The sequence below is a fragment of the Mauremys mutica genome, chromosome 10, assembly GCF_020497125.1.
Source record: "Mauremys mutica isolate MM-2020 ecotype Southern chromosome 10, ASM2049712v1, whole genome shotgun sequence".
In the NCBI taxonomy this organism is placed as follows: domain Eukaryota; kingdom Metazoa; phylum Chordata; order Testudines; family Geoemydidae; genus Mauremys; species Mauremys mutica.
The window spans coordinates 9,294,382-9,307,941 of NC_059081.1; the positions used below are offsets into that span (position 1 = coordinate 9,294,382).

The following is a 13,560-nucleotide window of genomic DNA, read 5'->3' on the forward strand; positions in this document are numbered from 1 at the left end:
CTACAATCATTAACGTAATTATTCATTCAAGAAATATAGTCACAGGGCTATAATTTTCCACAAAATGTGAAAATGGCAATGAAGGATCCAACGGTTTTGCCATTATAAACTCAGCATGAAAAGTTGCCTTTGGACTAAATCTTAATTGTGGGAATTAATTTTTGCTCACCTTTTAGAAAACAAATTCTGCTGTTTTTGAACTTTAGGAGTTTTCACACAATGGAGGTTGGGGAGTTTTTTGCATTTTTTTCCTAACTGGAATTTTACGTTAATACTGATGTTGACTACAATTGTGGCATTCTAATACTGTACATAACTAGAAAGTGCCAGATTAGCTGGTCTAGAAACAAGTTGGATTATACCTCCACACCCACCTTTTTCAAAACATTGCCTAAAGGTTCCCAGTGGGTGGGCCTAATTTACTTGGCCAGCAGCTGGTTATTTTTTATCAGGTCACTTCTCCATGAACTAAATTTCTACCACATAGGGAAGAGAAAATTGCATCATTCATTTTCTGTTTAGAGCCAGTGGAAGATTTCTAGTCTTGTGAGCGCATATCAAGTAAATGGCGTCTGCATTTAGGTCACACTTCAGCAAAGCACTTAAGCACACGTTTAACTTTAAGAACCTGCTGAAATCCAATTGATGTCAATGGGATTTAAACATGTGCTTAAGTGCTTTCCTGAATTGGTGCCTTAGTGAGTAAATACCTATTTTGTTCTCTCTCTCTCTCTCACACAGACATGCTATTACTTTGGAAAGGCACTGCAGGGGATAGGGTGTCTTAAGAGTTCCTGTCAACCTATTTTGATCCAGCAGGACAAATTGTTCTATCATTACATCTATGTTGACATCTTACAACAAAATGCCACCATGTTGCATCTTCAAGCAATAAAATGCCAGTTAATAATTTAGGGCTTAATCCAGCATTCATTGTGCACTCAAATCTCCTACTGGCTTCAACAGGGATCAGGCCTTTAGTACAATTTTTCTTTTAAACCACCAATGAGGTTAACTTTACATGTTATCTTTCGTGCACTGGATCATTTCCTTTTCAGCTGTATGAAAAGACACATCTAACAACTCTTATACAGGTAAAATACTCATCGACGTCACAGGTTTGTAGGATTAGTTCTACAGAGATAAAGCAAAGAGAAAATCAATAGCAAGAAATATTCCCTTTTCTGACCTTTAAATTGATGAAGATGTTTTGTAACCATTTCACAAGATCACTGAATACTTCTGTGTTTATTTTATTGGTGTGAAATAAAGGAGCGGGTGAGTGAGATTCTGTGGCCTGCAACATGCAAGTGGTCAGATGAGATGATCATGATAGTCCCTTCTGGCCTTAAAGTCTATGACGGGCCACAGCAATGTCACATCAATGGTATTGTTTATGGCAAATGACATTTCTCCTTAGTCAGGGATGAGTAAATTTACTGGAACAAATGAGTTAATTTTAAATAATTGGGAACAGAAAGATGGTTCTTTTCCACTAACTCTAAGCAAAAAGTGATAGAAAACTCACCAAACAATAATACAGCTCACATCATTCTTTGAGCACTAAAAGCTAATTTAAATTAAAAGCAATTGCTTGTCAAGCCCTGAATATTTCTTTACAATTAAGTAGCAATGGGTTTAATTATTATTTCACACCAGTGTAAAAAACAGGAATTCCACTTAAGTCAATGGAGTTAGACTGGTATAAAAGTAGGGTAAAGTAAAAATCAGAATCAAGCCTAATTTCTCTAATCTTATACTTACATTCATTATAATTATGGCTACAACTGAAGCAGCTCTGTACAGGAGCACATATACAGGGGGCACAGGCAAGGCTGAGTAAGGAACCTTGAAGTTGTCATTTCAAGACTTTTGAGAGCTTCACTTTGTAACCTTAATATTCTGTTTTCGTTGTTTTTTACATTTACAGGCGTACGAGCTATCTGTTTTACTAGCCTCCACAATTCTTCCATAGATGCTTTTACTGTCCAGCTGCCTGATGTGTGTACACACCATGAGACTTGCAGGATTGGGAAGGAATTTTCTCCCAGGTCAGATTGGCAGTTACCTTGGGGGTGAGGGTGGGGAGTTGCCTCTCTCTGCAGTGCAGGATGTGGGTTATTTGCTGGTATCTGGTATATCTCACTTATTCAGTTCCTTCCCACTGCAGGGGGCTCGGGCACTGGTGCACTTCGGTCCCTCCTGTTTTCTGCCTGTGGCGCACAACAGTTTAGTTTTCTGAGGGCTATAATACTTGGGTTAATTTAGTTGTTGGGTTTAGGGTGCTGGGTGGTGTTGGTGGCCTGTGACGTGCAAGACGTCAGACTATATGATCTGGTGGTCCCTCTGGCCCCACTCTCTATAGCTCTATGACTTTCTGGCACTGACAGACAGCAATATAACTATTGACAGGTGAAGTTCAAAAGGTCCAGGGTGTGGGTTTGAATAGCAGCTGGAGATCTTCGAGATGTGTGGTCCCTACCTGTATTCCACTGTGGGGGTACACATGCCCTCCATGGACCTGAGATCAGAAGATTTTTGCTAGCAGTGTCTCCTGGCCCGTGCCTGCATGCTTCTATTTTGCATGCTCCAGCTCAAGGGCATAAAGGGCAGTCTGGACAGACTGCCTCTCCAGTTCCTTCCCTCCTGTAAACTCTGGAAGCAGAGGGGAAGGCAGGTGGGTAGCGGAATACAGAGAGGAGTCTCACATCTCAAAGAACTCCAGTTATTGTACAAGGTAAGTGACCTCTCTTTCTTCTTCAAGTGGTTGTCCCTATGTGCATTCTACTGTGGGTGACTGATGAGAAGTTCTCATTTAGGAGGAGAATGCGAGGACCTACACATTATAGATGACTGATAGACTGCAAATCCAAAGGATACATCAGCTGCAGAGGTTGAACTAGTGCATAATGTCTTGGGCAGGTATGTGCAGAGCTCCACACTGCCGCTTTACAGATATCAAAGAGCAGCACTTCATAAAGTGAGGCTACCAAAGCTGTCTGGGCTCTGGTAGAGTGGGCTCTCACATGTTGTGGGGGGAGGGGTATTAGCTGACTGTTAACAGAGGAGAAGTCACTTGTCCTTTCATCTGTTCTGCCAGTGATTTCAACCGTCTAGGTGATTTCCTAAATGACTTTTGTCTTTGTATATAAAGTGCAAATGCCAGCATAGATCCAGGGAGTTGAGTTTCCTCTCCTCATTGGTGGCATATGGCTTTGGAAAAAAGACAAGTGGGTGTACTGTCTGGTTTAGATAAATGGCCAAGATTACCTTGGGGGTGAATTTTGGGTGTAGTCCCAACAAAACCTTAGCCTTATGGAAAACTGTGTTAGGTGGATCAGCCATATGGGCTCCTAGTTCTCCAACTTCTAACTGAAGACCACTAGAAAGTCAACGTTCATGGATAGATGGGATAGCAAGCATGTAGCTAATGGTTCAAATGGTGACTTGGTTAACACCAAAAGGACCACCAAGTTAAATTCCCATGTTGGAGCAGGTTTAGTTACTAGAGGGAAGGTTCTAACCAGATCTTTTAGAAAATGTACAGTCACTGGATGGGTGAAAATACAGTGGTTGTCACTAGGGGTCTCAGCAGGCACTAATCTTTGCCAAGTGCACTCACAGGGAGCTAAGAGAAACACATGAGGTCTTCAGGGTCCAACAGTTAGTCTAGAGTAGTGGAAATGTCCTATTCCTCCTGGGACATATGGCAACATTGAGCCCAAATCGAAAAATCTCTTCCACTTAGCTAAGTAGCATTTCCTAGTGGATTCCTTCCTACTATTGTTAAGGATGACTTGAACTACCACCAAACATCTTTGTTCTAGATGCAACGCCCGTCCAAATACCAAGCGATAAGGTGGAGGGACCCTGGATTTGGATGTCTGATCTTGCCCTTGTCTTGCGTCAAGAGATCTAGAAACAACTGGATACTGACAGGTGGACAGCCTGACAAAGTTAGGGAACCAAAATTGTCTGAGCCACCTGGGAGCAATGAGGATAATCACTGCCCCATCCCACTGAATCTTTCCGAGGACTTCAGGTAAGAGAGGAATTGAGGAAAGGGACTGTAAGGGTCCCACACACGAGATTTGGAGGGCACCCACTTTGGAGTCCTGATCTTGACGGGAATCCCCATTGTCTGAATATGCTCTTCACCAGGGAATCATGTAGTTCCTATTCATGAGTGATCACGAAGTGTCTGCTGCGTCTGTCCAGAGTCGTGCTGATACATGTTATGGTCTCCGATGGAACTAAATTCTGTGTTCACACAGATTCCCAGTAATTTTAGAAGACTGAATAGAGAGGAGGTTGATGTCAGTACCTCCTGATGAAATCTCCCTGTCAACAGCCAACCGTCTAGGTAAGGAAAGACTGTTGAGCCATGGCACCGGATGTGTGCAGCCACTACTGAAAGCATTTTCATACATACTCTGGGTGCTATTTCTAGTCCAAAGTGGAGTATCCTATATTGATAATGGTTTGGACCTACAATGAAACTCAGGAATCTTTTGTGAGAGGGTAAATGTCTACATGAAAATAGGCATAAGAATGGTGATCCATCCCGTTGCCTATTCCCAGCTTCTGGCAAACAGAGGATAGGAACACCATCTCTGTCCATCCTGGCTTATAGCCATTCATGGACCTATCCTCTATGAATTTATCTGCATATGCGCAGAGTGTTAGGCGTAGTCAGAATCACAAGATAAAAGAGGGCTCCCACATTGGGTAAAATGAGTTCCCTATGGGAAAACTCCAGCAGGAACCATCCCTCTACTGATGATCAATTGTCAAGGCAGCCATCAAACCCTAAGAATATTGTGATGTGAGAGCATGACTATATTTGTAACTTGTGCATAGGTCTTGATAGGATTTCTATATGCATGGGTAATTGTAACTTTAATAAAACTTATAAACCAGACTAGACCTTGTTCTTGTGAATGTATGTGTGGTCACTACCCTTGGTCTTTATGTGTTCCTAAAGGTTCTAAATCTGAAGCAGGTATCAAAGGAGACTTTCACTCTGTGGAGCTTAAAACTGTAGCCACCAGAGCCAAACCCACGGTGGTGTAATACAACATTACTCAATTCACTTGAAATAAAATAAAAGGCTGGGGATGAGGATTGGAATAAAACCCTTTTCCCTGATGTTGAGGTGGTACTCTATGGCTCTCTGATGAAGTAGGGAGTCTACTGCTTGAATGGGAATCCTCTTGTGAGAGTGGCCCTTGAAAAGGGATAGGGAAAGGCTATGGTGTAGCCAAAATGGATGATGTCGAGAACTCGTTTGTCTGTCATCATCTGCTAGGTATGGAAAAATTGGGTTAAGTGGCCACTAAATTGGATGTTGGGGTTGGAAGGAGATGGCATCTGAAGTGGTTCACAGCTCCTGAAGTTCCTGTCAAACAGAGCCCTGCAATCCGACCTGAAGCTAACAGGACTCAGTTCCAAATGCTTGGTCCGGCTCAGGTTGGAGAACAACCGGACCATCTCGGGCTCAGCTCAGGTCTCCTCCTGCTGCCCACAGCTATGTGCCCCTCTCCTGCCAGTTGCTGCCACCTCACTACACTGTGTGCGTTGTGGAGTGAGTGTGTCCAAGAGTCACAGCAGCCATCATATCGCAGCAACACAACACAGCAGGGGGTGGTGGACAGGAGGAACAGGGCTTCTGGCTGCTGCTGTGCAGACACCTTCCTTCCTCCCCACACCTTGTTCCTCCCACTGGGCAGGAGGCGGTGGCAGCACTGACTCAGATTTTGGGGGAAGGGTCGGGGTTGGGTCAGGTTGGAACATGACTCAACCCTCTCAGTCTCAGGTGGGCTTGTGTCTGGTTCAGTCCCTCCTGACCATGATTGGATAACACCATCCAAAATTCCAAATATATTCTCTCCTTGGATATTTCAGATTAGTAACTTGTAGGGCAAGTAACTTCCCATGAACTTCAGTAGTTGCAGGATCAAGCCACAGCCATAAGTAGGTAACAATTCTAAACAGCTGTGTCTTTTACCCCTGCCTAACACCCACGCGCCTGCCGATAATGTCACTCCTTCCCCATGCCTAGGAAGCTGAAATTACTGCACCTGCCTTTCCTTTATGGTAACAAGTGTTCGGCTTGCAGCACAAGTATAAAATATACAATAAAGACCAGCAATGGAGACCAGCATTGTGCCCCATTTTTGGTAGCCCTGGACTCATCTCTAATGGACACATGTGTGTATCAGAAAATTATGGCAACAATTTCAGACAATTGGCTGGGAGCTATTGGAATATAGAAACAAGGACACAGTTCATGCATTGACAATATGATCTTACGTTCAGACTGACCAGACTGTCCATTTCTATAGCACCTTCCACTACAAAAGACTCCGAAGTGCTTTACATACGTAGAAAGATGCCCAAACTATACACAGTGCTCAATCCAGCCACCACTGAAATGCAGCAACACCACCCCAGCATGGACCTCCACGAACCATGTCTGACTTTTCCCAATGCAGTCAGAGCTTCACACGTGTGAGCATTAACACCTTCCAAATACAATTAGCAATCAGTGAAAGGATGGTATACACAGTGCACTGGACAGAAGAGGATTTGATTTTGTGTGGTAACCTTCATACATCCAAATACCCCCAAAGTAACATGGCAAACATGCTAAACAATAACTCACATCGCCTTTAACACTACAATCTGTTTTAATGAGAGGGGGAATGAGAGTCCGACCACTGAGATATTCTCCTCTCCCTCTCAGTTACTCTCTTAAAGTGCCCTCAAATCTTTAACATCCACCTAGACAGCCAGCAAACACAGGCAGAAGGAACTTTAGTTTAACTTCTCATTGAGATGGGAGTATGTCAAAGTGCAGCACGTCCTACCCCACCCCCAGACCTGACCTGCAAATTCTGTGCCAAGGAGGAGCTGGAGTTCCAGTGTGGGACAGGAATTCATAACCTTCTGGCCCGGGATGAGAGTTTGACCAACTGAGCCATACTCAAATGGACTCTCAGTTAATGTTTCACAGACTTAACTGATTCAGCAACCTCAAGGTACAGGTAAAGCTATCTAGAGCACTTCCCCAGGTGTATCTTTACCCAGGAAGCCGCTGCACATGGGCCAGGACCCTACTGACATCCCAGTGGGGCATTCAGCCCTTCTGACAGCACTACCACTCCACCCACAGTGATACCACCTAGTGCACCCATACAGGGTAGCCATTATTTGCCCTTAAACGTTATGGGAACATGGTCTGCAGGAGCAGTCATTCAAAGATCTGTATGTCTATAGATACTGTCTATATTCTAAGTCTATTAATAAATTGTCCATAAAACTGTAGATCAAGGTCATACTGAGTACAGCATGGCTGTCAACTGCCTATGGTAAAGTAGCTGTGACCACACTTCTCTTCCTGTAGAAAATGCCTCATTCCCAGCCTAGCACTTTAGCCAAAGGGCTGTGCTTTCTTCCACTGTTGAAATGACCTGTTAATTTCTAGACTTGTTCATGAAATATCTGCTCATGAAAGCCAAAGAGCCCTTCGGCATCGCAAGTACATGCAACAGACAGGCAAAAATGTGAGAGTGTGAAGTATCAAACTTTAACCATTATACTTTATTTCAACACAACCTGTCAATTGTACATGGAGGGAAATGCCCTGGGGGGGGAACTTTAAAGATGAAGGAAAAAAGCTAGAAGGGAGCTGCTCGAGATTGCAGATTTTTGTGTGAACTTCTGAAGGGCATTGAGTCAAGGTGAGTTGAGAAGTATGTAACCAGGAAAAACCTGCTAATAAAAGGCACTCCTTCAGAACAAAATGTTTTGTCCGACTGCTTTATCAGGAAACCAATTTACAATTACAACTTATTACTCTGTATAGAAAATGACAGCAGTGTGGAAAACACTTTAAATCTGAGACTGGAGAGTATGGCAATGCTGATTTATTAGAGGATTAAAATTAGGGCTTTCAAGCGATTAAAAAAATTAATCGCGATTAATCGCGCTATTAAACACAATAGAATACCATTTATTTTAAATATCTTTTGATGTTTTCTACATTTTCAAATATATTAATTTCAATTACAGCACCGAATACAAAGTGTACAGTGCTCACTTAATATTTATTTTTGTTACAAATATTTGCACTGTAAAAAACAAAAAAAAATTTTTTCAATTCACCTCATACAAGTACTGTAGTTCAATCTCTTTATCATGAAAATTGAACTTACTAATGTAGAATTATGTACAAAAAAAACTGCATTCAAAAATAAAATAATGTAAAACTTTAGAGCCTACAAGTCCACTCAGTCCTACTTCTTGGTCAGCCAATCACTCAGAAAAACAAGGTTGGTTACAATTTGCAGAAGATAATGCTGCCTGCTTCTTGTTTACAAGGTCACCTGAAAGTGAGAACAAGCACTTGCATGGCACTGTTGTAGCTGGCGTTGCAAGATATTTACATGCCAGATGCACTAAAGATTCATAAGTCCTTTCATGCTTCAACCACCATTCCAGAGGACATGCTTCCATGCTGATGATGGGTTCTGCTCAATAATGATTCAAAGCACTGCAAACCAGGGCTGGCTTTAGGAACTGCGGGGCCCGATTCGAATACCCGGTGGTGGTCCGGGTCTTCGGCGGCACTTCGGCGGTGAGGGGTCCTTCACTTGCTCTGGACCCCCCGCCACCGAAATGCCGCCAAAGACCCGGAGCGAGCGAAGGACCCCCCTGCCGCCAAAGTGCCGCCGAAGACCCAGACCGCCGCCGGGTATGTAAAAAAATTTAAAAATTAAAAAGACACCTAAGGTGCGGGGCCCGATTCCGAGGAATCGGCCTAAAGCCAGTCCTGCTGCAGACTGACACATGTTCATTTTCATCATCTGAGTCAGGTGCCACCAGCAGAAGGTTCATTTTCTTTTTTGGTGGTTTGGGTTCTGTAGTTTCCGCATCAGAGTGTTGCTCTTTTAAGACTTCTAAAAGCATGCTCCACACCTTGTCCCTCTCAGATTTTGGATGGCACTTCGGATTCTTAAACCTTGGGCCGAGTGCTGTAGCTATTTTTAGAAATCTCACATCGGTACCTTCTTTGTGTTTTGTCAAATCTGCTGTGAAACTGTTCTTAAAACGAACATGTGTTGGGTCATCATCCGAGACTGCTATGACATGAAATATATGCAGAATGCAGGTAAAAGCGAGGAGACATACAATTCTCCCCCCAAGGAGTACAGTCACAAATTTTAATTGATGCATTATTTTTTTAATGAGCATCATCTGCATGGAAGCATGACCTCTAGAATGGTGGCCGAAGCATGAAAGGGCAAACGAATGTTTAGCATATCTGGCATGTAAATACCTTGCAACGCCGGCTACAAAAGTGCCATGCGAACGCCTGTTCTCACTTTGAGGTGACACTGTGAATAAGAAGCAGGCAGCAGTATCTCCTGTCAATGTAAACAAACGTATTCATCTTAGCGACTGGCAGAATAAGTAGCAGGACCGATTGTTCTGTTTTTGAGTGCAGTTATGTAACCAAAAAAAAATCTGGATTCGTAAGTTACATTGTCACGATAAAGAGATTGCACTTCAGTACTTGTATGAGGTGAACTGAAAAATACTATTTCTTTTGTTTATCATTTTTACAGTACATATATTTGTAATAAAAAATAATAATATCAAGTGAGCACTGTGCACTTTGTATTCTGTGTTGTAATTGAAATCAATATTGAAAATGTAGAAAAACATCCAAAAATATTTAATAAATTTCAATCGGTTTTCTATTTTTATAATCGCGATTAATTTATTAATCACAATTAATTTTTTTGAGTTAATTGCGTGAGTTAACTGTGATTAATTGACAGCCTTAACTAAAATAGTTTCTGCCTTTGCTACTTTTTAGACAGATCTTACATGTTCAGTCCTTTTGCTGTTGTTTTAAACAGACAGTACAACCTTCTGCGGAATCTAACAAAAACCACTTTTGCAGCAGCTACACGATCATATGTGGCAGCCTTATCTGTCTGATGATCTTTCTCATGGCCAACAGCTCTTATAGTGTAGAGGTGTAGAAGTCTTTTTAGCTTAGGACAACACTTTCCTTCTGCTGCATCAAAGGGCAAAGCTTATCATCCTTGATTTCAGTGGAAGTTCTGCCAGAGTAAGGAGTTGGCTGAATTAGCAGGAAGGATTTGGCTCTCATTGGAAAATATGTAGCTTACAGAAACAGAGATGTTAGACTAGTCACTTTCTGGAGTTCAATATATGTGCATAATTGTCATGATCTCTTTATGTGGTTCTTTTTATGTGGGTCACTTGCCATGGAAAATATGCCATGGCAAGTGACCGACATATAAATGTTACCTTAAGGATTCTACTGTAATGCTCTTTTTTCCCCCCCTTTTTTGTTCAGTGGATCCCTGCTGCAGAAGGAAGATAAAAGAATAAATCAATCCAACAAAGGGTCAAATCCTGACAAAAGGCAGCATGTCCTCAGGCAGGTGTCAGGTGCATCGAGTTTAATAGAAATCCTGCTGTTGCATGATAGAATCTCCCACCAGGCATGGCTGTGATGCTGTGGGGCACTTGTCGCTGCAGGAGGAAGTTGTGGACTTCTGCACATGGTTGGCATGGCTCAATGTGCATTCACCAGTTCTCTTCATGACTTCCCCCTTCCCCTCTATATCACGCTCTCTTTGTCCATTTTTTGCTGTCCATTCACTAGTTCTTCCACGCTGTGGTCCAAGTTCATCTATCCCTCCCCATCATGGAGAACTGCTGCTTGTGCACTGACTGTGTGTTCACTATTGCTTTACCCGTCCTTACAAACCTGGATAGACACAGGCTGGATTTTGCCATTAGCATGCTCTTCATGGTAATCAAGAGCGTGTCTTTCCTGCCATAAAGCCATATCCTGCCATTGATATTAATGAGGACTTTACTATTAGGTAAAGCTGATTGCAGGAATTGGGCCCACATACAATATAGTTTCATATCCAATTGAGATGCTGTCCCAGGTCCAAGAGTTTTTCCTTCCATTGCAGCAAGGATCAGCTAAAAAGCTGACTACACCAAGAAACCTTTAATATTAAGGGTTGTTGGGTTTTTTTTTTGGTCAAGATAGGTCAAATCTGTTTACTTCATAAACCCTGAGGATGTCGTTTTCCATTTCTTTGATCAGTGCATATTCTATTTTAAGAGTTAAAATAGCATGGATCGCTTACCTCTTTGTGGGAATCCTTATGTGCTTCCAGTGTTTTCATGATGGTTAGCTCTGCGTAGTTTTTAAATCTTGCTGGCTGATTTCTTAGGATCTCCCGCAATACTCTTAATGCCAGCGCTCTTATTGAATGCTTAACCAAAGAGAAATACAAGTTGGAAACAAAATAATTTAATTTCAAAATTATAATGTTGGCCATATTCTGCTGGCAGTTACACAAAAATAAATCACGAGTCACTCCACAAATTCCAGTGGAGAGACTAGGGATTAAAATCAATGCAACTGAGAGCAGAATTGGTTCAGAGCTCTCCCCACTGTACAAAGATTCATATAGACAAGTGTATTCTCACTGATGGAGAAAGAACCAAAACAAATATAACATTTGCTAAATTCAGTATCTTACTCCAGCGAAATATAAATTAGTGCTGAAAAGCAGTAAACCTGTATCACGGGGGATTGATAATGAAGCTCAGATTATATTTGTTTCTACTTTCCTGTTTTACTGAGTTCTGCAGATTTCACACTATCCATCTTTAAAGTGACAGTTCAAAACAGTGTTTCATATATAGATGCAATGAATCTACTTCATGTTTTTGTAGCTTTTATGGAAATTACTTTCATGGCTCTAAGCATTCAGTTAATGCAGCCACACCTCTGATTTATGCACTGACCCTTTGCAGCAAAAGATCATTATTAGTGGGAATACTAGAACAACTGCTTGAGTTATATAACTATTATACCAAGTTTTTGGATTGCAGCCATTCCAAACAGTGACTACAATTTCAGCAGAGGACTAATTCCAAACTGAACCATTAAAGTACATCCTGATTCTTTGCTATTCATCTGTACAATTCACATGCTAACACAATGTAGTTGTCCTCAGCTTAGATCACAGTATCTTCTGATAGATGTATGACAACAAGAGCTGACACTACAGACGGTGACGAGTAAATTACAAGTAACAATTGTCAAAATGTAAACAATCTACTCTGCTTCAGAATTATATTTTCATTTTGCAAATGGGGAACAGATTAAAAAAGACTTCAGCTGTTTTATTATTGAACACAACAAGCAAACAGTGGTACTGAACCAGGATAAAAACACCCCCAATCCTGTGAACAAGTATATGTCCATAATTATTTGCCAATGTAATCAAGGTCACTTAGATGACTATGGCACTAATTTGTGGGCATACTTAGGGACTGAAGTCATCTAAATGATGAAAATTTGGGCCATAAATAGTCTTTCTTGTCAACTATCATCTATTAAAACTTTTGCAGTAGTTCTACATCTGTATTTCCTACTGTATGCTATTGTAGCCTGTTCAATGCCTAGACCATTCTTCCCCATTAAAACACTGTTTTTAGTATTATTATTTTTATTATTATTATTGGCTGCTACTGGCATAATACTCTGGGGAACAGAAGTCAAGCATTTGAAGGCAACTCATAATCCATCAGTAAGATGATTGAACATGAAAGGATTGTCAACACAACCAATATGGACAAACTGTCATCTAAGAATAAATGATGTACAAGAGAGTTAAATATAACACCAGCATCTTACATCTTTGTCTCCAAGTGTTTCTAGCAGCAGGAGCAAAATGGTTTTGAAATGTTCCTCCCAAACTCCCAGGTTATCTTCTCGCGTGATCTTCAATAGCTCGAGCAGGGCTCCTTTCCGTTCTTCCACCCGTTCGTTGTGGTTGGACAGTTCTTTCAGAAGATCAGCTACCAAATCAGAATGATCAATGGATACTTCTAGGACAAATGAAAACAGGTCAATTTCACTGGGCAAAAAAAGCAGCTGCCAGCGCTTTCAGGATTTATGATTGGGATGTCTCAAACCCAGGCCAGAAATACTGGACACATGGCAACCCCATATTTGAAGCAAAGCCCCAAAAGACTGGTTAGAAACAGACTCTAGTCAGGAACACACAAATTCTAGGATCTCTTTAGGACTGTTCTAACTTATGCCTGGCTACCCATGCACTTCAATGTGCAACTTGGTTAGGGTGATAGGAAGTGAAGAAGGAATAGAGGGCATGAATGAAATGACTGCATCTCTTAATTGCTCATTGCCAGACTTTTGAAAATGAAGCATTACTTCTAGACAATATTATACAATTTCTGGTTGCTAATTAGAATCCATTGATACCCATTTTCAATCTAAATTATTTTCTAACAAACCTTTTTATTTATGAATATAAATACACATAAAAAACCCATTCCCCATATTAGGAGTTCCTACACACACACACACAATAGAAAGAGTTCCCACACAACAATTTAGGGGTTCAATTAAGTCTATAGCAAAATTTGCATCAATTTTAATGGCAGCAGAATCAGCACTGGAAGAGG

General features: G+C 41.4%; 1 protein-coding gene and 1 long non-coding RNA gene across 15 annotated transcripts in view; one reads left to right on the forward strand and one right to left on the reverse strand.

Moving 5' to 3' along the window:
* Positions 1–4,914, forward strand: part of LOC123378222 — a 41,470-nt gene extending 36,556 nt beyond the window's left edge. For both annotated transcript variants that reach the window (XR_006582515.1, XR_006582516.1), the window contains 3 exons: positions 1,931–2,051; positions 2,820–2,922; positions 3,828–4,914. This is a non-coding gene — a long non-coding RNA (uncharacterized LOC123378222). The remainder of the gene's footprint in view (positions 1–1,930; positions 2,052–2,819; positions 2,923–3,827) is intronic.
* CLASP1 (cytoplasmic linker associated protein 1) overlaps positions 1–13,560 on the reverse strand; it is a 267,069-nt gene that overhangs the window by 12,909 nt on the left and 240,600 nt on the right. For 7 of the 13 annotated variants that reach the window (XM_045031770.1, XM_045031768.1, XM_045031762.1 and 4 more), the window contains 2 exons: positions 12,767–12,957; positions 11,205–11,333 (listed from right to left, as the gene is read on the reverse strand). In XM_045031770.1, the coding sequence (XP_044887705.1) occupies positions 11,205–11,333; positions 12,767–12,957 (320 nt within the window). Of the gene's footprint in view, positions 1–11,204; positions 11,334–12,766; positions 12,961–13,560 lie in introns of all 13 variants that reach the window. The other 6 variants (XM_045031772.1, XM_045031761.1, XM_045031771.1 and 3 more) reach the window with 1 other exon arrangement.